This window comes from Xiphophorus couchianus, unplaced genomic scaffold (assembly GCF_001444195.1).
Source record: "Xiphophorus couchianus unplaced genomic scaffold, X_couchianus-1.0 Scaffold1000102, whole genome shotgun sequence".
NCBI classification, from domain to species: domain Eukaryota; kingdom Metazoa; phylum Chordata; class Actinopteri; order Cyprinodontiformes; family Poeciliidae; genus Xiphophorus; species Xiphophorus couchianus.
The window spans coordinates 156,548-182,500 of NW_020963015.1; the positions used below are offsets into that span (position 1 = coordinate 156,548).

At 41.0% G+C, this 25,953-nt stretch overlaps 3 protein-coding genes across 3 annotated transcripts in view; 1 reads left to right on the plus strand and 2 right to left on the minus strand.

Moving 5' to 3' along the window:
• Positions 1-372: 372 nt before the first annotated feature.
• On the plus strand, positions 373-7,890 carry dph5 (diphthamide biosynthesis 5). The gene is made up of 7 exons (XM_028012007.1): positions 373-625; positions 1,752-1,876; positions 2,274-2,382; positions 4,322-4,442; positions 5,876-5,915; positions 5,995-6,101; positions 7,085-7,890. Exons 1-7 carry the CDS (start codon positions 491-493, stop codon positions 7,315-7,317), a joined length of 870 nt encoding a protein of 289 aa, XP_027867808.1. The 5' UTR covers positions 373-490; the 3' UTR covers positions 7,318-7,890.
• On the minus strand, positions 7,891-18,268 carry slc30a7 (solute carrier family 30 member 7). Its single transcript, XM_028012006.1, has 11 exons — positions 18,110-18,268; positions 17,753-17,854; positions 16,697-16,810; positions 16,530-16,617; positions 16,005-16,134; positions 15,728-15,922; positions 15,605-15,652; positions 13,790-13,925; positions 10,041-10,131; positions 9,782-9,931; positions 7,891-8,349 (listed from the first exon to the last, which is right to left on the minus strand). The coding sequence occupies exons 1-11, from the start codon at positions 18,187-18,189 to the stop codon at positions 8,302-8,304; spliced, it is 1,182 nt and encodes a 393-aa protein (XP_027867807.1). The 5' UTR covers positions 18,190-18,268; the 3' UTR covers positions 7,891-8,301.
• Positions 18,269-22,322: 4,054 nt separating this feature from the next.
• Positions 22,323-25,953, minus strand: part of vcam1b (vascular cell adhesion molecule 1b) — a 22,242-nt gene continuing 18,611 nt past the window's right edge. Inside the window, exons 9-10 of the mRNA XM_028011983.1 lie at positions 23,526-23,786; positions 22,323-23,446 (exon numbers count right to left, since the gene is read on the minus strand). Of these exons, the coding sequence (XP_027867784.1) occupies positions 23,286-23,446; positions 23,526-23,786 (422 nt within the window). The 3' untranslated portion in view covers positions 22,323-23,285. The remainder of the gene's footprint in view (positions 23,447-23,525; positions 23,787-25,953) is intronic.

The window sequence follows — 25,953 nt, forward strand, 5'->3', positions numbered from 1 at the left end:
TAAAAATATGTTAATTAAAAATATATATTACAATTTCAGCTTCCACCATGAAGTCTTTAGATCGGCCCTCATACATTTTATTATACATTTATGACTGACAGACTTTATGTTGCAAACCATTCAGATTTGATACACAAACAGCACCAACAATGTTTAAAAAGATGACATGCTAAACAATTTTAGCATTTTATTGTCAGCCGATCTAAAGGTAAGATACAGTTCTAACAAACTTGTCAAAACTATTTTTATTCGCTCTCAATTCAGCAGTCAGGGAAGATTATTTTTAAATACTCGGTTTTGCTAATAAAGTTCGGCGCAGTGCGAGGCAGTTAGGCCGTATTGCGACTCTAGCTGTCGTGACTGTAAACATTTAACGGCATGCCGTATTGAGGGCTAGTTCGGTGAGATGAACACGTGAATGTGTCAGGACGTGAATATTTAGCTATTCTGGATCCGTGTGGTGAAAAGTTTCCGAATCGGAGCCGGCGGGATGTTGTACCTGATCGGCTTGGGGCTCGGAGACGCCACCGACATCACGGTGAAGGGTCTGCGGGCGGTGAAGAGCTGCTCCCGGGTCTACCTGGAGGCCTACACCTCCATCCTGACTGTGGGGAAAGAAGCGCTGGTGAGTCCGGACTGAAACCGACCGGAACCCAGAACCGGAATGCAGCGAAAATAATACAGATCCGTGCAAACTTGTTCACGTTGCAACCAGAAAGATCGGAAAGATGTTTGAGTAGGTTTAGTGTCGTGAAATAGAAAGTAAATCATGAATGCTTCTCTAATATTTTTGTTTTATATAAATATCTTAAAAGTGTGGCGGAGACGTGTATTTAACAGTTACAGCTACAAGTGCTTCCTCTTTCAAATGTTAAATAAACTGCGATTTTAGCTCCTTTCTCTTGGATGGAGAGTCTGAAGGAAACTGTTTATATCCTGGCTCAAATTAGATACTGACTTTGACTAGGCCGTTCTAACAACATATCTCTGGCTGTGTGCTTTGGGTAGGTTTTCTGCTGGAAGGTAAACTTTTACTGCAGTCAGTTTATTTGTTATGACACATGTGACTAAACCTGTCACATTGATGATTAATATTTATTATTGTTTATAGAAACCCTTTCATTTATGTTTCAGTTGTTTGTGTCTTTTATTTCAGTTTTATTGTTTTGTAGTTTCTTTAGCAGGTAGCATTGTTAGCAGTTACTTCAGTAAAAAGCTGGATGTGTTAATAATTTAGTAGGTTTCTTTCTTTGGTGCTTGTCTTGGCGTTTAGCTACTTCAGAATTGTGTTTGTAGTATTTTAGCTTCTTTATATGATACGTTAGCAGCTAACAGTTGCCTTTAATATTGTTTCTTTAACAGTTATCATTATTAGCAGTAAGAGTAGAAATTTGTTATGTGTGTTAGCCTATTATTACCATTGTTTTTGCTGCTTTAGCTGGGTTCTAAAAGTAATGCTAGCCTTAGCAGATAGCATTATTAGCAGTTATGTTAGTACTACTAACTAACTTAGTAGTGTGACTAGAAGATCTGCTCTATATGCAAATAAGTTTAGCCTCACATTACCACTGTTTTGGTCATATGTTCTGTACAACTTGTGGCTGATTTAATTGCTTTTGCTGTATCTTATATTAGTGAGGTTTTAGTAATTAATCAGTATTTGTTTTATTTAAAGACATTCTCATTGGGTAGTTCAGGACCATCAGCTGTACAGACACCAGTAAAAACCCGGTCCGTGTGTTTCCCCCCAGGAGGAGTATTACGGGAAGCAGCTGATCCTGGCGGACCGGGATCTGGTGGAGCAGGGAGCCGACCAGATCCTGAAGGACGCAGATGTGACCGACGTGGCCTTCCTGGTGGTGGGCGACCCGTTCGGGTGAGCGGCGTCACCGACTCGAGGTCCGCTGCGTCAGCACGTCGAGCCACGGCAGAACCCGACGCCGCCGCAGGGTTGATGTCACAGCTGCTCCGGCCTGTTTCTGAGCTTTTCTCCCAAAAACCACCAGATTCCTCAGAGTTAATAACAGAGCAGAGCGCAGTTTGGCTCAGAAACTCCGTTCAGTTTGAGGAATTACATGAAAAGTTTCTGATGTTTCTTTTGAAGAGATTCCCCCCGGTGTGTGACCTCAGCATCTGAGCATCACTCTGTAATTCTGCTCCTCTGGGCTTTTCAGGAGGAAAACTAAACATTTTATGCTTCTGACCTTTCAAAAAAACCTCAGTAGTTTTTTTGACTGCTGAGCTGAATTTCTAAATCTTGTTTTCTCCTGCAGAGCCACGACTCACAGCGACCTTGTCCTCAGAGCGGCGAATGCTGGGATACCATACAGGGTCATCCATAATGCCTCCATCATGAATGCAGTGGGCTGCTGCGGCCTGCAGGTGACTTTACTTCTCCCATCAACCAGCCTGCAAGTCAGTACTCAGGGAACAAACCCACGATCAGGGTTTGTTTCAGGATAAGTTTCAACAAACACGACTTTTACAATAAACTTGACTGATTGATAGAAGGCAGCAGAGCCGTTGTATCAATCAGGCAAGTTTATTTGTACATCACATTTCAGCAGCAAGGTTTAAGGTGCTTTACGTAATAAAAACAGAAAATTACAAAAATATTTTTTGTAATTTTGTCATTTTAATCTACATTTAGTGTAGATTAAAAAAGCAGAGTGTTTTTGCCAAAAAACCTCAAATTTTGGGCTTAATTTCATACATTATTTAGAAAAAAGAAAACTTCTGAATGTGAAAAGTCAAAAACTTGTTAGAAAAAATACGGAAATTTCTGAGTTGAAAATTTGCTGGGAAAAAAAAACACTAAAAATTTGAGCGTAATCTCAAATTTTCTGCAAAAACAAAAACATTTGTTAGAAAAAAACACATTTTGAGCTTAATTTCAGACATTTTCTTTCCAGGTGTTCTAGAAATTAGTTTTATTCTAGCTACATTTTTCTAGCTTAGTGTTTTTTTGTTAAAGTCGGCATATTTTGAAAGATTTAGCCCTGATGTTATGGAACGATGGTCGGCCCTCAAAAACAGGAGAAAATGCAGCTTTTTAAGAAAATGGTTGCTTATCAGTTAATAATTAGTCGATCGATGAGACCAATCAACTTCAGATTAACTCATCAATAACTTGCATCACTAGCGTTGCTGCTCTTAGCTGGTTTTTCTTTTTATCGGCTTTTTTCTCCTTGTTATGATTTTGTTGCGATGCTGTCGGCTCCCGTTGCTGAACAAACTTTAAATTGATCCATAAACGGCGGCGGCCATTATTACTTCCACAAACAGAGCTGCTGTGTGACATCATCGTTCTTCTGCGCGTGCGGGTCACTTTGGGGTCGTAAACCGTTCTAACAGAAGTCTCATTAATTAGTAACATAAACGAACCATCAGATTTGAGTAAACGGTTTGCGTTTGGCACCAGGAGCTGCTGGCTGGACGTTTCCTAAAACATCCCATCTGCTCCTGATGAAACTCATTAAACTGTGTTAGCGTTTCGCCACTGAAAGCATCAAATTAATGTGACCTCATCAATAACTGAGCTGTCAAAGCGACCAATCAGAGAGCAGGACCCAGCTGTCACAGCACACACACCAACACACACTCTCCCAGATTTAACGCTGACACGGCGTCTCCGCTGGGATGTAGTTAATATGCTAATGAGGGCCAGGATATGCTAATGAGGCGCTTCAGTCGGCCCCTGCTGTCAGAGGGGGGAAACCCCTCCAGGTTCTGGACAAAGGTGAAGACACGGCGCATTAGGAGGTTTAAGCCAAGGTCGTTACAGTTAGCTAAAGCTAATGAAATAACAAACACATTTTCATAAATAAAAACAGTACTTAATGGAAAAAACCTGTAACTAATTGGAACTACATCATGTGTTTATAAAACAACAACAACATACTTAAATGATAGATATAATCTCCTTCGTTTTTGTGTTTATTAATCCATTTATTGGCCTTTCAAACTGATGTTAAATAGATTTTTCTTCCACCGTTTCGCTCCAGGGGCGAAAACACAAGACTCACTTTCAATCATTGAAATGTTTGTTTTTACACAGTTGTTGAGTATTTATTACACAATCGATGTAACATAATCAAAATAATTTGAAATCTTTGAATTTTGCACCTAAAAATCAAAATATAAAAAAATCAAAACTACTAAAAACTAAATGCTATTTAACTAATAAAAACCAGGAAACACTAAAAACCAAAGAAAACTAAATGAATCAGACAAACAATAAATGAAATAAAGCTAAACTATAATGATAGTTATAATAACAGAGCGGTAACAGCTGACCTCTGACCTTTCTGGGGTTTTCCAGCTGTATAACTTCGGGGAGACGGTTTCGGTGGTGTTTTGGACGGAAACGTGGAAACCCGAAAGTTTCTACGACAAAATCTGTAAAAACAGAGCAGCTGGACTGCACACACTCTGCCTGCTGGGTGAGACACACACACACACACACACACACACACACACACATACACACAGGTTAGACAAATAACAACACAATTAGATTAGAAAAGCTAAAAATTAATGAGCCATACCAAACATAATCCTCTATTTGAGCGGCGAGTGACTCCTAAACCCCCCAGGTGTCGCCATCAGTCACTTGGGGCCCCTGAGGCCCTTAAACCAACAGTCTGCATGGAGGTGGAGGGCCTGCTGGTGTCTCTCTGCTGTTAATATTCATTAGAGGAAATAAAAGAATAAGGCAATAAAGAGTGAAGACGCTCATCCATCATCTCTACAGAAAGCCGGTTGTTTTATTGCAGGGGGTTAATGGACGTCTAATGCATTATGTGGTTACATCAGGAGATAATTACTGTGCAAAAGTTTTCATCCAATTTTTATTTCTGTGCATTTTCCTTCCTGGCAGGCAGAGCTGCTTCTAATAAAGAGATATGAAAGTTCAAACTCAGCTAAACTCAGGTGATTTAAATAACTAAAATAGAGCAGAGCTGGTAGTAAATACTTACTGAAGTAACTTTTTGGAAAAATGTACTTTTACGAGTATTTCTACTATGTTGTAATCTTGAGGAACATTTCTGGACTCATCTGAGCAACTTCACTGAATCAAGAACAAACATGTTTTAACCAGAAATTCACCAGACACACACTTACAGTTTTTGTTAAAGTTTCATACATTTTATATTGAAAATTTATTTGGATAAAATTTTCTTTTGCCTGATTTTGCTACTTTGTCATTACGTTATTTATATGAATCAAAAACATTAAAATTTCCACTTTGTATTTTGATTCGTCTGATGATGTAATTTATAAATACGAAATGATTGATAATTTGATCAGTTACTCAACCCACCTCTAGAATAACATAAAATACATTTAGTTTAGCTAACTTAGCTCACATTAGCCTAGCTCATGTACAATATGAGAAAGTTAGCTAAGCTAACCTGTTTTAGCATACTAAGCTACCAGTTTGTATAGCATTAGCTAAGGTAAGAGTAGGTAAGCTAATTGAATATATGCTAAGCTAAAGTTGGTTTAGATAAGCTAGCTTAAAATGAGGTTAGCTAAAGTCTGGCTTTATCCACACAGATTTTCCAAAACAATCAATTTACTATTTTGTAAACATAATTTCTATAAATATATTCAACATGAACTTGTTCCAAAATAAAACTGTAATTATGGATGATTAATAATTATTTACCAAACATTTTATGACTGAAGATGATGAACTGACTGCAAAACAAGTTTTCAGAAAAATGCTTAAAAATTAATCTGTAAGCAATTAGATAATTTATTAAATACCAAAGTAACAACAGATGTTCAGTCTTGGCTTGTTTTGACTCCAGCAGTAAAAACACAATGAAAGTTGAAGTTTCTTCTAAATGTTTCTTGTTCTGTTTGTCAGATATTAAAGTGAAAGAGCAGAGCATCGAGAACATGATGAGGTAAGAACCGGACCGGACCAGAACCAGGACTGGACCCATTCTCCCGGTTTGAAAGCAACACTTTGATTATTGATTTCAGGGGGAAGAAGATCTACGAGCCTCCGCGCTTCATGACCGTCAGTCAGGCTGCAGATCAGCTGATTCAGATCATCGAGAGGAGGAGGAGCGAGGAAGAGGAGGAGCTGGGTGAGTCCAACATGATCTGATCAAAAACCAATCAATCATCTGTTGATTGATCCTCCAGAGCAATGATTCAGCCATTTTGTGTTTACCGATTATTTTAATTATCGATTAATCGACTGTTCAGACGATTAATCGGATATAAAAGTTGGCATTGCACAGATTTATCGCTTAAGCCTTTTTAACAACATTAAAAACAAAAGATGCAAATAAATAAATAAAAAGAAAACCATTTTATTGTAATAACAGCATGTCTTCAGCGAACGCTTAATTTATAGCAAATAAATTAACTGAAATCTAAATAAAAACAGAAACTCAATCCTTTCTGCCTGACTAATCAGTCCAAATTTGCACAACTGCACTTGCTGTACATATATTTACATATACATACTGTATCTGCATTTTGAATCTTTGCAAGGACTGCTCTAAGCTGCTTTTTATATTGACAGCATGTTATATTTTATTCTTATTTTATCTTGTCTACATTGCTGCTCAGTGGTGGTTGTTGTATGTCTTGTCTCTACGCTGTAACTGCGAAATAATTTCCCTGCTGGGATGAATAAAGTAATTCTATTCTATTCTATTCAGCAGATAAATAATTTCATAGCAAAAGGTTTTTTCCCAGATTTTGAACCAAGTGAAGCTAAAACTTCACATTTATAAAGTTTTTTTTAAAATTTACATGCAAGATGTTTATTTTTGTAGTTTTGATTTCTGTTTCTGATTTCTGCTCTCAATATGTTGCTGTTTCAACAGATGTGCCTCTTTGTTCAGTTAGTGATTAATCACTAAAATAGTTACTTGTTGGAATAATCGATTAATCGTTTCAGCGCTGCATTAAAGAAAAACTGAACCTCAGTTTTATTTGGAGGTTTATTTTAACAATGAATACAGTTTCATTCTTAATCAAAATGTTGAGAAAACGCCACACACGCCTGTTTCTGATGGATCTACTTTGATGTTCTCCTTACTTTTCCGTCCCGGTCCAGGAGTGACGGAGGACACGGTGTGCGTCGGCCTGGCCCGGCTCGGCGCCGACGACCAGGCGGTCCGGGCCGGGACGCTCCACCAGCTGGCGTCATGTGACCTGGGCGGGCCGCTCCATTCGCTGGTGGTCACCGCCCGGCTCCACCCGCTGGAGGTGGACATGCTGCGCCTGAACGCAGAACCGGACGCGCTGCAGCACCTGCGCATGATCGACAGCTCCACCTACACATCCTAACAGCGGCCGACCCGGTGGGCCGGGAACTTTCACCTGGATGAGGTCGGAACAGAATCCGTCTAACAGGAGCAACGAACTCGATCATCAGTGAAATGAAATAAAATCCATTAAATCAAAACAGCTTCACTGCAAAAACACAAAATCAACTATTTTGGTCCAGTTTATAGAACAAACTCCTCAGTAAACTTGAAATAAGACAAAACTAACTTACAAACTAATTTAAAACAAGTAAATAATTCCTAAATGTTGATAAAAATCCACTGGCAGATTTTACTCATATCGGTAAAATGTTTTGCTTTTAGTTAAATAATCAGTGAAACGTAAGGAAGTATTTACTTGTCTTAAATGTATTTGTAAGTTAGTTTTGTCTTTATTCAAGTACATTAAGATGTTTGCACTTAATGTACTAACAATTATTTCAGTAATTGATTAATCACGATTAATTGTTTCAGCCCCATGTTGCACTAGAACCTGGACAAAAGTACTTGGTGAGATTTATTTTTTGCAGTGTAAACAAACTTTGATGCACCTGTAGCCATTTTGTAAACGTCAATAAAGATTAAAATCAATAAATGAGCAGAGAAGTTGATTTATTACAGTTTAAAAAATCCCACTAACAGGTCACATGATTTGGTCACATGGTTTGGCACAGTAAAAAAAACAGAAAAAACCCGGTGACATTACACTGAGCCAATCAGCAGACGCCAGGTGTGATGCCACCAATAGTGGGAGGGGCTCAGATTGTCTCTGATGAAGGCACTTACCCAGAATCCTTTGCTACAAACAAAGAGAAGGGCAGGAGGGGCGAGGCGGACGAGTCGCCCACCAAACTCAGTACATTATTTATAAAACCAGCAACGTGGGCGGGGCGTTTGAGTTCATCAGTTCTTTGTGTCCCCCCGCACCCCTCCCTTCTGCAGAGGGGTCAAAGGTCACCCAGCAGCAGATGACTGATTGGTCCCAGGATCGGAGGAGGCGGAGCTTCTACATGGCGGCCGTGTCGATCTGAACGTACAGCTGTCTGACGCCGACCTGCAGAGGAAACCAACGTTAGGAACTGGTTCCAAGTTCAGTCTGAACTGAATCGTTCATGTTCATAGTTCTTTTAATGCTAGCTTAATTCAGGCTAGTTGCTCATTTTAGAAATCAAATCTTCTAGGTTACATTTTGAAAAGTAAAGTTTGGTTTACAGACGGTGAGCGGGGTTCTACCGAGAGGCTGAAAGTAGCAAATACCCTAACTAGCTGCTACAGATAAAACTTCACTTTGTCACAGAGATTAGCTTAAGAGAAAACCAGAGATCTGGGGTCACAATGGACCTGAAGATGGGTAAAAATAACAAAGAACCAGCCAATATTTTAAAATATAGAAATTATAACAAATGGAGGTTTGAACCGTTTCATGAATGAAAGACTTTTCAATCCCAGTATGTTGATTATTATTCAGCCAATGTTCAAACAAAACTTTGAAATTGAGTCAAAATTTGTTTTTGAGCAACCATTGCTTTTTTTATCATCTTGTTTCAACTACAGAAAAATGCTACAGTCCTTTGCTGCGCAGTCCAACGAGCTCTAAGCTTTTCTAAATGAAAATCAGTTACAAATTTAATTTCAATGTGTATTTTTGAACAATCACTGGTTTTAATCCTGCAGTTTTTGAAATCTCCTGACTAGTTTTTATCACCTGATCACAGTAAAATAATATTCTACTATGGTATGCACTTATGTGATTAATTCAATCATTATATATGCTGTAATCTGAAGTAACTATCAAGATGCATCCACATTATTTACCAGTTTTAAAATTTTACCTATTAATTCTTAATACTAATAATTACTCATTTACGTTCCTTAGTTGCCGAGTGTCGCTAAAAAGCTTCAAACCCAAAACCAGAAATAACTTTAGAAATTTTGGTCACATTTATTTTAATATATCATATGTAGAAGATATTAGTAAACTTAAATATGTTTTATTGCCTAATCCAGCTCAGGGTTGAGATTATTTACTGAGTTTATCCCATGTAGTTCACACTCCAACCACTAGATGGTATCAAAATACTTCTAATATCTTTAGAGGCAGATGTGTAAACCAACATTTGGAGCATTCATACACCCCTTAGCTGTATCTTAAACAAAAAGGTGCGCAGCTAATTAGCTTCCCTCGTCCAGATGCTGTTATACTTTCTGTCTGAGATGCAGAGGAGGAGGCTAGCTAACCGAGCTAACCGAGCTAACCGAGCTAACAGAGCTAACCGAGCTAACAGAGCTAACACAGAGCACGTAATGCAGCGTGCTTGGAGTTTAGCATGAAGGCCTTAACAAACATGTAGAAGTAACTTTATTAATGTCTGTTAAAAATGTGTAAATTTAAGTGAACTTGTTCAGATTAAAGGACCGTGAATGAACTGAACCAGTTTCTCCTGGTTCTTCCAGCTGCTCCAGGTGTTGGACTCGTGTCCAGATACCTGAGTGAAGATGTTGTGCGTCTGGCTGAGGATCCAGCGGGTGTCTGCGTCCGGCGCCACCAGCAGCTTTAACGTCCCGATGTAAACGTCCGTGCACAGCGTCCAGAAGTGAGGCTCCTGTAGGTTGTAGACTCCCTGCAGCTGCTGCACCTGGACGCGCCAAACCAGGAGTTAGACACGCCCGTAATCCGGATCTACAGCTGGAGTAAGAACTGAACAGGTGGGTTTTAGTGGGCGGGGCTTATCGTCAGGTACGAACCCTCTGGTAGCACTCTGGCAGGGCGTTGTCGAGCGACGGCGGCGTTCTCTGCATCAGGATACCGATGGACTCCTTCAGCAGCGGCACCACACTGAGGGTCAGAGGTCAGGATGGGACTCAATAAGGATTTACCAATTCCATTATCAATATCACTTATCGATTCCCTGAGTTAGGAAATAAACTCTTAAATTAAAAAAAGGCACCATGTTTGTAACCATCATTATAAATGAGTTTAAATACCCGTTATCCTAACCCATAATGAGTCATTTGAGGATGTTGGAGATATTTCATCCTTTCTTTGTGATTAAAAACTCTCCACATGTTGAAACTGGCCTACTATCGTATATTTTGTGAAATATAATCATATTTTGGAACCTTCTGCCGCGACGCCATTTTACAGTTCTTCAATAGAAACCACGAACCGGGTACGTCGTCACACAAATATGTCACATGTTGCTGGAACCGATTGTAGCAACCAGCTCATCCCGTTACCTGCAGCATCGACGCTCGAGTCGCCGCCATTACTAAGCAACATGTCAATCACAAAGTACAAACCAGTTGAATACTGTGAGGTCAACCGTTTGAGGATGCTGACGGTATTTCATCCTTTTTTGTGATTGAATCTCTGCACCATCGTCTTTGGAGTGCTTCTTCCACGACGCCATCTTGGATATTTCTAAATCAAAATGCGGAGCTTATAAAATACGTCATCACACAAATATGGTTTCACATTATTGAAACCGACAGGCGGGAAGATCAGCGATTTGAAGAATTGAACTACTGATGATTCCTGTTCTGACCAGTCAGAGGTCAGAGGTCAGAGCACATCACAGTAAAACATTATAACGGATCGAAACAGAATCTCCAGACTTTCAGCTGAAGTTCGGTCCGGCTTTCTCCACATCTGCAGGCGTTTAGCACCGCGGTGACTCCGACTTTCCAGCTGCGGAAAGCTGATCTGTGCAGTCGGGTGAAGGCCTCCGGGCTGACCACAGCTCCGCTCTGCCGAGTCCTGAAATATGCGGCTCCGCTCGCTTCCAGCCGTCAGACTGCATCACGGCGGCTCGATTTATCGCCGAAGCTTCGGAGAAACCCGACCGCTGGTCAGGAGACGCAGCACGGCTCCAGGACGGCCATTAACCGCGAGCTGAGCGTTCTTTACATTAGTGGAAACCAGCCTCCATAGCCGCCATCAGGGCTTGGATTGATTTTCCTGCTTTCAGGTCTGAGGAATGAGTCTGCAGAGCTGAAACCTGAGAGGAAACCCATCAGCGTGTGTTTTCATCTGCAGAGTTTAGATTGAAGATACAGGCTGTAAACTCTTCTTCTGGTGTTTTAAAACACATCCAACCTGCAGCAGAACAAACAAAGTTTGCTCCTTCATCTTTGCTGAAGTTCTGTAGAAGCTACAATGTTGAGGCGGTTCAATGTTTCCTGGAAACCCGTTTGGGTTTCTTCTACTCGTCGCCTTCAGAGGTAGAGCTTTGGTTGTTTTTAGGGATCTAAAGAAAGATTTTTAAATAAAAAAAACCTTAATGTGGTTTAAGTCCTGCTTTCATCATCTTCAAAATTCTCGCTTTCTGAGCCGCCTTTGCTTAAAAACGTGACACATTATGATATTACAGACCCATAAATCTGTGGCCTACACAAAACACGTCTGCACAGTTCTGCTTTGAGGAGGAGCTTTTGAAGGCGTCTTGTCACTTTAAATCCAAACGAGCTGCTGCTGGCCACGCCCCCATAACTCAATGTTTACACTTGCACAAGAAAATAGTTGCGCAATTATTCAACTGTACATCGTTGAAAAGCAGAGGTGGAGCCTCCTGCACAATCAGGAAGAATGCAGCAAGAGGTCTCTGGATGGCAAGTCAACAACAAAACGTGTTTTCCAGCAGCCATTGTACAGAACATGCAGCAGTAAATGTTGAATGCTACTCAATCGGGAGGTTTTAAAAACGTCTAATTTTCCACACGAAAAAACATGAACTTATTCCCAAAAAATGTCTATTTCTTTAAAATCACTTGGATTGTTTTTAGAAGCAGTAAGAACCCAATCTGACGTACAAACACACAAAAGTGAATTTTACATAATGGATCCTCTTTAATAGATCCAGTTATGTCAGAGCTTTGAAATCAGTCAGCTCTTGAATTTATGGGATGAATAGTTTGCTTATAGCTGTGCTATTACAAAGGGAGCCACCAGGGGGCGCTAAAATGAATACAAGTTTGAATCATACATTTTTAAATTATAATTTTTTTATTATGAAATCAACTCTGTTTTTCAATCAGTATTATAAAATATAAATTACAAAAACTAATTTGACATGTTGTTCTTTTTGATTGGCTCCTCAAGCATTTCTGTCCAAAACAAAAAAACCTTAAGAACTCGTGGCCAGCTAACACCAGACTGTAAGGCAGTATTTATGCTAAATGAATGAAATAATTATTGATTAGTGAATAAAAGTGAGGAAACAGTTGATGTTTCCATGTTTTTAGTGTCGTCTCTGGGTTTTAAAAGAGGCTCAGAAGCTCAAGATGTTGGGAACGTTTGGGAACCTTTCGGTTAAAACGCATGTTGAGTTTGGATGGAGTTAAAATTCAAGCTGAGGAGGAAACCTGAGTGGAAACCTGAGTTGTTTTGAGGTGAGGATGTTTGTGCTGCTGAGGTATTTTATAGATTTATTAATTATCCGTCTTCAGAGATGAATTTGATCAATATCTTATCTTGGTTTGCGAAGTCGTTGTGCTGGACGCTAACGAAGCCCTGGAGGCCGTTAAAGAGAATCTATCGATCATTTTACACCCAGCAGGTCTTCTGATGATCAATAAACTGGATCATTGGAGAATTTAAGGTCAATAGTCGACTGGTTTTAACAGGAAGAGGCTTCAGGTTGTTCATCAGAAATCATAGAAAATCCTGCTGAGCTTCTGGTTTGATTATTGGAGTCATTAGAGGTTAAAATTAGAAGATCCACAGATTATTTAACTAACCATAAAAACATTATACATGATTCACATACATTATACATTTTTACAAGATTAAATAAACTATTCCACTGATTTTTGAGTGATTGTTTATGGATAAATGCAAAAGTATACAATGAATTTTAGACTTTCTCAGAGAGATCAGGTGAAAATATGGAAAAACCATAAACTGAACAGAAGGAAGAACAACTGGACAGAATAATCTGGGACGGATCAGCGAACTGGACCAATGGATCAATGAACAAATGGATGAGCAACTGGACGAACGGACAACTGGACTAATTATGGATGGACAGTTGGATGGATGGACCTTTGGATCAACTGGACAAGTGGATGGGTGAATAATTGGACGAATGGACAATTGAACAGACTGATGGTTGGACAAAACGCTGTTTTGTGAATCTTTTCTTCACCTTAAAGCTTCTGAGTGAAACTTTATATTTTCAGATGTTTATCCTCTAGAAACTGGAGCTTCAGAAATCATGTTTTTATTCTCCAGCTTCCAGATGATCAACATCTGGAAGACCAAAGTCCAGAGTGAAGGAACTCTGAGGGACGGCGGCGGTTCCTCAGGTTCCCTCCGAGTCTCCAGGAATTTCAGCTCAACGTTTAAAACAAACCAAAGCAGCAGCTTCCCCTCTGAACAGGAAGTGACCTCACTCCATTGTTCCCCTTCGCCTCATCACAACCCGACACGGCCGGACGCTGGAGGCTCAGAGAGCCGATTGGTTCCCTGCTGAGGCTCCGCCCACCTGTCAGCTCACCTGACTCCGATGAGGAGGGCGATCAGCATGGAGCAGATGGGGTCGGCGATCATCAGGTCGTACTTCTGCATCAGGAGGGCGGAGATGATGACGCCGATGCTTCCCAGAGTGTCGGCGATGATGTGGAGGAGGACGCCTGCAGAGAAACCGTCATCCACTCAAACAACAAACTGAAGGAAACGCAACCAAAACGCAGCTTTTACGCACAATTAATGATTCATTACCATTATTACAACTAGGGCTGAAATAAATAATCGGATTAATTGTGATTAATCGATTATTGAATAATTGTCAACTACTTTAGTAATCGATTAATCATTAACTGGAGAATAGAGAATCTAAAAAAGGCCAAATGTTTGAAGGAACAACATATTTAGAGCCGTAATTAGACCCAAATTGTGCAAGAAATATATAAATACATTTTGCGTTCAACAAATATATCCCACCAGATCTCCTCTAAAGGGAGTTTAAAAGCAGCTTTTACTTTCCAATCATTAAATCTGTAAATAAAACAATAATCAACAGATCAGCTCTGAACAGTATTGATAAGTCAAGCAGAAAAGGCTGAAATTTTCTTTGTTGGACTCAAACAGGAGATGGAATATTCTAGTCTTAGATGTTTTGTTTTTATTCTCTGTTAGCAGAAAATCATTATAATTACGAGAAATAAAGGTGTTAAAACATTAACCTTTGTCCAATTAATCTACATAATAGATAAACTTCCATAAACTTCAGTTTTACTGAATGGCTCTGGATATGTTTAGCTCTGAATTTCCCTGCTGAGGAACAATGAAGGGTTTTTCTATTCATCGATGAAAACAGGAAATCTGAGCAGCTTTTCAGTTTAAATCAACAAACCTTTCAGATAAAACTTCTTTGTTCTGCTTGTAAAGAAGATATTTTAAAATAAATTCAGGTCAAACATCGAACTGCTGCAGTTCCAACCAGCTGTGAAGGCAGCAGCTACACCAATGTGGTGTGAGAGCGCCCCCCGGTGGCAAAATCAAGCAATTTGAAATCAAATTGCCTCTTAAGTACATCAAGGTTTTTTCTCAAACTTTGGTTTGCTTGGAGGCAAGCGGAGTGAAACCGTCTCTGGTTCTGGTCACAGATTTCTCCACAGACTGAAAACTAAACGAAGTTTCCAGATGAAACGACGAATCAGAAAATCCTCAAAACAAAACGATTCTCTGGACTTTTCAAAACCTGCCTCCATTCATCCCGACAGCAGGGGGTCGGCCACTTACGCAATTACATTGCCACGGCAACTCCAATTGGCAAAGAAAGTAATAGTACACACCATGAGATCCAACTGCAGATTTAGATATAGATATGTCAATCTAGATATCCATGTGTCTCTCTAGACCAGAGTTTCTCATCCCGGCCCTCAGGCTCCCGGCCCCCCGGCCCCCCGGCCCTCAGGCCCTGCATGTTTTAGGTGTTTCCCTGCTGCCACACCTGGACTGAATCTGTGGTGATTAACAGGATAAGCAGGACTTGATGCCTGCAGGAGAGGTCATGCAATCATTTGGATCAGCTGTTCTGAAACAGAGACACATCTAAAACATGCAGAGCAGGAAGCCTGAGAAGCTCTGATCTAGACATAGAGACAGAAAGATAGAGATATGTAAATAGATCTGCGTTTAAAAACAAACATTGTAAGTCAGTTAAACTGTTTTTCCATATCAGATTGTTATCGGCCGATACTAAATCTCAGATATCGGTATCGAACCTGATGTGTGTGTAGGGGGGTGTGTGTGTGTGTGTGTGTGTGTGTGTGTACCCGTGGGCGTGTGCGTGTGTGTGTGTCCTCACCCTGTAGGATCTGCTTGCTGGATCCTTCTCCTGGGCGCTGAAGCTCATCTGAGGAACAAAAAACAAGTTCAGATCCTCTGAAAACATCTCGACTGACGGAGAGGAGACGGACGTTTGTCTCACTGTGACAGTCCTCGTGTCCTCCATGTCCGTGTCCGTGTCCCCCGTGACTGTGTCCATGATCTCCGTGTTTGTCATGGCTGTGCCCGTGTCCATCATGGCTGTGTCCGTGTCCATCATGGCTGTGTCCGTGTCCTCCATGTCCTCCGTGTCCGTGGCTCAGGCTGCCGTTGAACAGAGAGTGGCTGTGACCGTGACCTGCGGAGCGACAGGTTTAGGATTTTAGGAAAGCGACTCGTTAGCTTGGCGGCGGGTTTGTCTCATCTCCAGGTGGGACTACCTCCGTCCCCGTGCGAGTGTCCGTGTCCTCCGTGCTGGAAGACGAAGATCCCGACCAGGTTGACCAGCAGGCCGGCCACAGAAACAGGAAGCAGCCGCTCGTGGTGAACGTCTGGCGGCTCCAAGGCTCTCTGACACAGACAGACAAATCAGAAAACTGGAGGAAATGATTCATGATTTCAGTCCAACATGGAAACGTTTTCCTCCAACAACCAGCTGATGGCTGAACTGCCTCCACTGGGTGGCGCTGTTCTTCCTCTGCTGGTTCCACATTAGATTGATTTATTTCCTGTTTTTTGCTTTCGTAGTTTGTTTGGAGTTTTTAAGATGTTAATCAGCTGCACCAAGTTCTACAAACGGCACCTTGTTGCCACGGTTACGCATCCTAACAACAGTCTGATTGCTAAAAATTAAGAGTAAAAACTGTTTCAGCTGCTCAGCATCCAGATCCGGACCGAGCGACGCGGGTGAAACCAAAAGGTTGAAAGGTCATGTGTCCGACCTGCGATGATGTCATCACACTCACCTCCACTCCTTCTGAGAAGATGAAGAAGGCGGTGAAGATGAGGAAGAGTCCGTTGACGAAGCCGGCCAGAACCTCAGCTCTGACGTAGCTGGGAGTGAAACAACGCAGAGCGATCAGACCAGAGCAGCCGAGCTCAGAGCGGCGGAGGGAACGGGGGCGGGGCTTACCCGTAGGAGAAGCTGTCATTGGACCTCCACCTGGAGATGACGGAGGCAGCCAGGCCGGCCAGCAGGGCGGTGCAGTCAAAGAACATGTGGAAGGAATCTGAGATGAGACCTAAACTGGACCCGGAGGAAGAGGAGGAGATTAATTCACTCTGGCTTTTTAAGACTTTCTTGGCTTTAATTGTTTGTTATTTTTAATCATTTTATGGTGTTTGTCTATTTGATTTGACTGTTTTTGCCATTATTTTATATTTGATCATAAATATTGAAATGTTATTTTATTTTATCATGAATATCTTGTTATCTTTATTCACCATTTATAGTTTAGGTTTATAACTTGTATATTTTGATCCTCATCCTATTTAATTTGTTCATTTATTTTATTACTTTAGTGATTTTTATGTCCATTTGTTTTTGTTTTAACTTCTTCAAGGTTCTAAAACTTTATTAATGTCTCTGGATTGTTGAAGTTGGATAAATGTTCAGCTGAATTAACTTAAACCTTTTTTTGTAAATAAATGTACCGAATTACACATTTATTTTATAACTCTGCATTTAAGCTTCACAATCTTGGTCAAACATGTAGAAACAACTTTAATCTGTTCAGCCTGTGCAGTCAGGAGTATTTCTGTTTCCACCCACATTAGGACTTTGCTTTATTTTGTTATACCATCTATTGCTTAATGCACTGCAGGATAACGTCGCCACCAATGCAGAGCTTGCTCAGTTCTGACAGGAAGTGATTGCACACATTACAGGAAATTTACAAACACATCTTAAAGTTTAACTTTTAGCTGCAAATGTGAAGTTTTATTTGTCTTGATTTAAAACGGACACGGACAGGATGGAGGGATAAACTTAGAGACGAACATTTCCTTTAAAAGCTTTAATATCTGATGAGCGGAGGAGTTTCTGTTGTCATGCGCAGTTTGAGTTACTGCAGCGTCTCAGATTAAAGATGACGGACACACACACACACACACACACACCGCTAACACTTACGTGGCACATCCAGAGAACAGAAATCACACAGAGATGCTGCTCGGGCTGTTAGCCTACCTGTTACTCCAGATGCCGTAGGTTAACTCCACGAAGGCGAATGAGAGGTTGAGGCAGAGGAAGAAGAAAAGATTCCTGGAGGTTTTATCAGCTAAAATCGACCTGAAAAGCAAACAGAAACAAACATGCAGTCACAACAAATAAACCCACGAAGGAAGCAGGGACTAAAAACTCCAAACAGTCAGACACAAACACGCAAACCGCGGTAAAAAGCAGCCAGTCTACAGCCTGACAGCTGAATAAAAACAAGTTTGAAGCAGATTGAGCTGCCAGAGGAACGCGTCTGTTCAGGCTAACCGGTTAGCTTCCGGCTAACACTCACAGCTAGCGGCTAGCTGCTAGCAGCGCTCATCTTACCTGAACCACCCGGACAGTTTGAGCAGCAGGTTGAACTTGGCCGGTTTGTACTCATCATCCTTGATAGATAAAGGCAACATTTTTACACCTGGACGCTCCACAGTCTCACTGGGAACGTAAACTGGCTGAGATGCTACCTGTCAACTTCCGGCGAGGACAGGTTTCACAATAAAAGCGCCTGAGCCTTCCCCCCCTTTTTAAAGATTCTTCCCTTTTGGGGGTTTAGTGGGCCAAAGAAAGAAACATGTTGACTAAGATTAATGATCAGTCACTGCTTTTTAAAAAATATTATTTTTGGAGAATTATTATAACTGTTTTGCCTTTATGCCTTATATTTATTCGTTTATTTATTTCCATTGAGAAGGGACATCTCAGTAAATTAGGATATCCTCAAAACGTTTCTTATTTTAATAATTGAGTTCAAAAGCGTACACTCACAAGTTCAGTACTTTAACAATTAATTAAAAGTTATTTGTTGCACTGCTAGGTTCGGCTGTTTTTATCTGCCAGGTCTACAACCACCTGACATATTAAAACAACATATTGAATGTTTGGATTCTTTCGTTCTCTACCTCCATGAAAAAACCCTGGGCCCCTGGTGAACTTCATCTAGGACCGCCCCTGTGTGTGAAACTGATCATTCTGATGATTACAACGGCTGAAACCCAAAATTAGAATATTACATAAAATCAATGAGTTTTAATACTTTATGGCCCACACAATAGTCCATTTTAAGATGTAACCAATATCCCAGCTTCAGTTGAAATAAATTAATCATTAAATTACGTTTTCATTTACGTCCAACAGAAATAATTCAGAAACCAAATTACCGTCTTAGCACTACTGCTTTATAGGAAGAAGATTTTTGAATATATGCAGAAAATGCATGTTAATATTTTTATGGTCATTTTAAAAATTCAAAACTCAATTGATTTATTTTTAGCTTCTTTTTTATTTTATTTTGGGGCTTAAAAAATTACTTCACCTTTAAGAGCAAAAAAAAAAAAATAGAACCAAACTTTTCTCATAATTTGTTTCTAATTAAAAATATTTTCCATGTTTGTCTAAAACAGACACAAAAACATGAAGGCAACGGAACCATAATTTATCACCAATTTAGAAAAAACAGTGAACTATTATTATATGTATTTATAAAGTTTCTGAGACGTTTACAGGTTTTACAGGAGACGGAAGTGCGAGCAAATCAGGAAGCTCGGATTGTCTGACATTGATTTAAAATAAATAAATTTTATTGTTTTTAAGGTTTAAATGAGATGACCAGCAGATGGCGCTCCTGTGCAGCAGACAGAAACTGAAATATGGAGCAGATTCTCATTTTATTCAGCAGATGATGGCAGCATCCTCATCTGAACTGTTGATGCACTTATTTATTTTGTTTTATTTTTTATTTTGTAAAAGTATTCACACCTGTGAATTTTTCCACATTACAACCAAGTGTTTTTTATTCAGACATTAACAGAGTGGAGGTAAAGTCAAACATGGTTGTATTTTATTTTTTATTTTGTCTCAAGTCTTCCAGCAGGTTTTCAAGCAGGATTGTTAATTTGTTTTTGTTTTTTAAAATCTTTATCCATCTTGTTACACTGCAAAAACACAAAAACTTACCAAGTTTTTTTGGTTTAGTTTCTAAAGTGAATATCTTAGTTGACTTGAGTTAAGATGAAACTAACACGCGATTTTTCAGCAAAACATAGGAGCTTGATTTAAGTCAATAATTCCTTAATATTGATGAAAAAGTTATAAGTGAAATAATTGGACATTTTCCCATAACATGAGTTAAAATGTTCCACTGGCAGATTGAGAACTTTTTCCTCATTTACCTAAATAAAGCTCATGTTTCTTGCTGAACAGTTACTTGTTAGTTTTGTCTTATTGTAAATGTACTAATATATTTTTACTATGAACTGGATCAAAATTATGTAGTAAGATTTTGTTCTTGGTGAATTTGAGATAAAACACATCGTCTGCTTGTTTTAAATCTAATCCGAGTTTCTGCAGCAGTTGCATTAAATTTTCCCTAAAAATGTAAAAAAAAAAAAATCCAGTTTTATTTAAGTTTGTGCTCAGATTACAAACCTGCTGAGTTCAGATTCACTTGTTTATATAAAAGCAGAGCCTGGACTGAAGTTGACCTCTGACCTTGGCCTGCAGGCTCTCGGTGACTCTGCTGCGCTGCTTTCTCCAGATTCAGCAGAATCATCATAATGGATGTTTCTTTTTGCTCCATCTGGTGTTTTTCCACCGCGTGGCGCTCGCTGCCCCGCCGCGTCGCTGCGACCTTTCACCCTGCGTGCGGAAGCGTTCTGCTGCGTCTCGTCGTTTTAATCTCCTGCTGGTATTTCCTGTCGCACAGTGAAGATGGAGATATTTGGTTCCCTGACCTGAAGAATCTCTGCCTGCAGATTTTAATTCGGCTTTTTGTCTCTTTAGAGCTGCAGATTTCTGCAGGATGGAGCGTCTTTGACCTTTGACCTTCAGGGTCGTTCAACAACTCAGTCAGAGTTCAAGACGTTTTGCTGCAGTAGATCCGACAGGAGCGTCTGTTTGGAAAACTTAAGTAGGATTTTAAGAGGTTCTGGAGAGTTTCACAAGTTTCCCCTGTAAACATTTCGTGTGACGATCAGAAACGTTTTTGTTCCTGCAGCCGTTTGGTGTCAAAGCTGCTTCTGGGAAAATATTAGCTTTGACTTTACAAAAGCTCTGGATGTTTTTGAAGTGGAAGATTTTATTTCTATTGTGAATTTGATTTAGATCAAGTTTTTCTAATTGTTCTTGAACAGATTGCACTAAAATATTTCATCCTCAAAGGAAGTTTTTAAACAAAGTTTTTATTGCTGTGGATTTGGATGCAACATAAAAAAAATTCAAACAAGTCAAATATAAATATCTTATTTACTCCAAAGGGAAATTCAATGCGACTCATATCCAAATATTTTCACAGAGTCGTTTTGGGTGGTGATGCTGCTGAAGGATCTCCAGTAGCAGTCAGTGTTGCAACGCACCTGAAGAGGCCTCTGACTGAAGATGGTTGCTGTATTCCAGCTTGATGACCATCAGGATGCTAACAGGTTAACATCTAGATAGCAGAGACCTGGATGACATCATCAGCTGTTAGCCAGCTCGGGCTGTTGGGTCAGAAAGCCGAGCAGAACCATGAAAATTATATTATTCTTTCGCAGTTTGTTCCAGATCTGCAGGTTTTACAGTACACTGTAAAATAAAAAAGGAAAAAGGTTAAACGTAGCGTAGAAATGTTCAGTTCTTTTAACAGATTTATTTCCTGTTTTCTATTTTCTGTCAATGTTTTTGTGGATAAACCAGGAGAAAAATATGGAAAATTTCACTTCTAGATGAACAGAAACGTGAATAAATTTAAATCGGGGTAAAAATTTGTGATTCAACCAGATTTTTACAGTTCAAATGAAGTAAATTTATAGGACATTTGCAACAGGCTCAGCTGACCAAAGTGCTTCACAACAAACCAAACATCACAGGTAGAAAATGATAAAGTAGGAAAATAAAATTAAGTCTATTAAACATGATGAGGCAATCTTAACATCTGCAGGAAATACCAACAACTCTCAGGTGTCTCATGTTTTTAGTTCTGCTGGTACCACACGGCGTGTTCCGGTTCTGGTCTGTAAACATGAAACCTCTCCTGCAGCTTCCCCTCATTTCTCGCCGTCTGGACCTCGCCTGGTTGCCATGGAGACCGCGTCACATGACCGGAGGGGTCGGCGTTCCGGTGACGAAACAGACCGCCACTGTGTGTGTCTGTCTGAGCTGAACCGGGTCCAGCGACACCAGCGAGGGACCCGGTCCACTTCACACCTCACGTCCCAGTTTCCATGGCGACCAGCGGCGGAGACAAAAGCCGCCAGAAACGGCTCCTTTAAAATCATCTGGAGAAACGATTCAAACTAACCCGGTTTAATCTGCACTGAAAACAACTTCTGGTTATTTAGAAACGAAGTTTTTATTTTTATCTCATCATCGTGAATTAAATAATAACCTGAGCAAAAAGCCGTTTTCCTGTCCAGAAACCGTGGAAAGTTACCACCGTCGCCACGGTAACCGCCGGAAACGACCTGGAGATTTCCAGTAAACTGCAGCAAAAGCAAAAGTAAAAGCTGGAGGGAAAATCACAGGGAATTCCCAGAAAATACAAATCCCAAGATATCAGATGATGAGGTCGCAGAGGAAGAGGCAGGAAATAAATATCTTTATTAAAAACAAGGAGAGGGGAACCGACAGAGCTAATAAACAGGACAGTACCAAACACACAGCGAAACATTTCAGCTTTTTTGATGGATCTGGAGCATCAGCTGGGAAATACAAGCAGAGCGGACAGCTGCCTTTCCAGATGTGCAAGGAGTATTTACGTTTCCATGGTTACCGCTGGGCTCGTGACAGAGGTTCAAAGGAAGATGAGGTAGAAATGGGGAAAAGGCAGCAACACGTTTAAACGCAGAGAGTTTGGTTTTCACATCCTGACAGGTTTTTACCTGTTTAAATGTTTCAGTGTGTCGAAGCAACACGGGAGTTAGCTTTAGCATTAGCTTCTGCTAAATACCATGCTGGTGTAGCACTTTAGCATCAGAGGCACTAATACTAATGATTAGTGCTACAAGGCTAGCACAGCTAACTTTTTAGCTAACAAATGATATTTACAAAAAATTGTTTTTGATTTGACAAGAGAGTTAAATACTTTAACAAAAATCCAGGCTGGTCTGGTTACTTAATAAATAAACTTATCAAACACTTTTCTCTTCTTATCTCTTTGATATTAATTTTGATTATCTCAAACATTTAAATGTGACTAAAAACAGAAACTCTGTGAGGGAAAACACCAGCGTTGGAGCAAAGTATGCTGGGAAAAGCGGGACCTCTGGAGAAAGCTTGAATCCAGAGGGAGATTAGCTTCAGTCACACGACGACGTTATGCAGGAAATCAGAGCAGAAAAGCGCCAGAGATCGCCTCCTCACATCTTCAGTCAGTCGATCCGTCGCCACATTTCAGCGACTCAAAGCCCCGCCTCCTCTTCCTGCTGCTATCAGACACCAAGGCTGTAAAACTTCAGCAACTCGATCAGATGTCCCAGAGGGCCGAAGGAGAAGCAGCCATGTTTTAGAGTCTGTTAGCTCACTGCTAGCTTCAGGCTGACGGCGGCGCGGACTGCGGCAGCTGGTAGAAGCCTTTCTTCCTGGATCTCCTCATGTAGTCGAGGATCAGAGCGGAGGCCGTCAGCCCGGCGGCGACGCCGGCGGCTGAGATGAGGATGATGCTCAAACCGGGAGGAAATCCGGTTCTGACCTCTACAAAAGAGACACCAGCAAAAAACCAAATGAAATGCGACCCGAGGCCTTCGTTTAGTGAGTTGGTGACTCTACTGACCTCTGACTCTGATGCTGAAGACTCTGACCTCGGAGCCCAGGTCGTTGCTGACATTGACCTGGTACAAGCCCGAGTCGCTAGAAGTGACGTTGACCAACAGGAAGGTGCCGCTGGTGGAGAACAGCTCCGTCCCGTTGCTCAGCTTCTTCAGGATCACCGCCGGTGGAGGGAAGCTGATGGTTTGGCAGCACACAGTCACATTTTGGCCCTCCTGGACTTCCGTAGAAGGAAAGATGTGGACGGTAGTGTTCCTAGGGGGAGCTAAACGAAACCAGAACGCAGGTGTTACTGTGTAGGGTCCAACCCCAGCCCTGTCCGGTCTCCTTTCTGCTTCCTTCAGGCTCAAAGCCAAACATGATCCTCTATTCGCCGACATGCTGATGACGCAGCGATCTATGTCACCATTCAGCCTACAGACAGCATGAACTCTAGCTCTTTGTTGAGACAAAGCCAACGAGAACATCTCCAACATCTGAATACCGAGAAGGCTGGATGTGTTAAGGCAGGGGGGCCCAAAGTGGGTCCTGGAGGCCCGGCATCCTGCATGGTTTAGTTTCTCCCTGGTGGCAGTAACAACCTTTTCAGCAGGTCAATGTTCTACTAAGGCCTCTAACCAGCCACCATTGGATCCAGATGTGTTGAACCAGGGAGAGACTAAAACATGCAGGATGCCGGGCCTCCAGGACCCACTTTGGGCCCCCCTGTGTTAAGGTAAGAAGGTAATCTCCTACCCACCTCGTTACCTAGCCACCCTCCTACCTGGTGGCCAGGTAACCAGGAGAGTTACTGTATGTAGGTGTTTGTTTCTGTAAACTGGCATTGTAAAGTTTTCTGCAACATGCGAGAGAAAATGGTAAAATGTGCGTCACATCAGAGTTTTGCTGCGGTTTGTCTTTTTAAAAGTCTCCTGCTGTGAGGAAGCGGTTATAAAATCTCTGCTGCTGCGGTGATTCATCCTCTGCTGCTGGCCGAAGTGATCGAGGCTCCGGCCGTCTCTCAGCACGCTGACATTAACTGTGATAAATCTCTGAAGCGAGTGGGAGGCGATGTTGTGACTAATTCCAACACTTTAAGGAGGTTCTGACCGAAAACAGTCAGGAGAGGCGTCAGGGAGCGGAGCAGCTTGCTGGTCGCCCTGTCGGCGTTTGGCAGAAACCTGAAGCGTTTTGGACAAAGAGCTTCTCAGAAATGTCTTCTGGCAGCGTTTCTGCTGACGGGTCGAGAATGTTAGCAGCAGCGGGTCAAAGCCTTTCAGATGAGGCCTCTTGACCTGCTGGTTGACCTTTTAACCAGCACATCATCACCTGATAGCGAACAACCTGTCATCAGACTGGAGGTCAAACTGGTTTCTGCTAATTTCCTGGAAGATCAAACAGCTTTAGGAAAAGATTTTTACTAAATCACAACGTCAGAACATCTGAAACGAAAATGATCTCCAGTTTATTTATTTTAAAAGATAGCTAATATTTCCGTCCACTCCACAGAGAAAACACATCGACCTTTAACCTTTGCTTTTAAACTAAGGCACAAAAACAGGCAGAAAATAAGTCAGTGACATTAATGTAAAGTTTAGGAGGTCAGGATTTGTTTTGCTCGTCACGGTTTGTCGGCTTTTTTACGTTTCTTTGCCTCCTCTGACTGAAACACTTCTGGACCTTTAGATCAAACCGACACCCAGTTCGATCCGCCGGCTGACGGCTCAAGAGTCTCGTGACTCAGGAGTTGGATCAGAGTCTATTTCTGTCTGAACATCTTGTGGAAAGCAGCCAGAGGTCGACTTCCTTAATAAAACCCGTCAGAACGGAGAAGAAACAGGCGGCAGAAGAAGAACAGAGAACTGGATGGGAGAAAGTCTGCAGAGGTTGTAAACCAGATCTGGAGTCTGTTAAGTTATTGGAGGAAGGAAATTAGCTGCACTGGATTATATTTTGGTACATCAGCAGTGATGGAACCGCTAATCAAAAAGTTGGCAGCGCTAATCCTAAAGCACTGATCATAAATATTAGTTCTGCTAATGCTACATGGTAATCAGCAGAAGCTAATGCTAAAGTGCTAAATCCAAGTGCTTCGGATAGCGCCCTCTAAAGAGTGAAAGGTGTTACTGCAGGCCTTCCTGTTCTGTTTGGACGTGATTCTTTGGGACCGAAGTTTCCGTCTCGGTTTCAGTTTGTTGAGTTTTCTAACTCTGTAGCTTTGATCCAAAAACACATCAGTGGATTTTTAAACTGTTCCCAATGCATTCTGGGTACTGAATAAACATCATTTGCTGCACCGGAAAGTGGTTTTCAACCTTCACTCCCTTCAAAATAAGAGCATGAATATAAATGTCAAACTGTTTGAATTCTTAATAACCAAACTGCAGCACAGATGTTAAACTTTATTCCACTGAAAGTTTAGAAAAGAGCAAAGTAAATTAGCGCTTCTATTC

Coding starts and splice junctions, on each gene's coding strand:
- dph5 (XM_028012007.1), top strand. CDS start 491: ATGTTGTACCTGATCGGCTTGGGGCTCGGAGACGCCACCGACATCACG. Junction 626..1,751: donor CTGTGGGGAAAGAAGCGCTG/GTGAGTCCGGAC, acceptor GTTTCCCCCCAG/GAGGAGTATTACGGGAAGCA. Junction 4,443..5,875: donor GCACACACTCTGCCTGCTGG/GTGAGACACACA, acceptor TCTGTTTGTCAG/ATATTAAAGTGAAAGAGCAG.
- slc30a7 (XM_028012006.1), bottom strand. CDS start 18,189: ATGTTGCCTTTATCTATCAAGGATGATGAGTACAAACCGGCCAAGTTC. Junction 17,855..18,109: donor AAACTGTCCGGGTGGTTCAG/GTAAGATGAGCG, acceptor TTTGCTTTTCAG/GTCGATTTTAGCTGATAAAA. Junction 10,132..13,789: donor GCCCTCCTCATCGGAGTCAG/GTGAGCTGACAG, acceptor TCTGACCCTCAG/TGTGGTGCCGCTGCTGAAGG.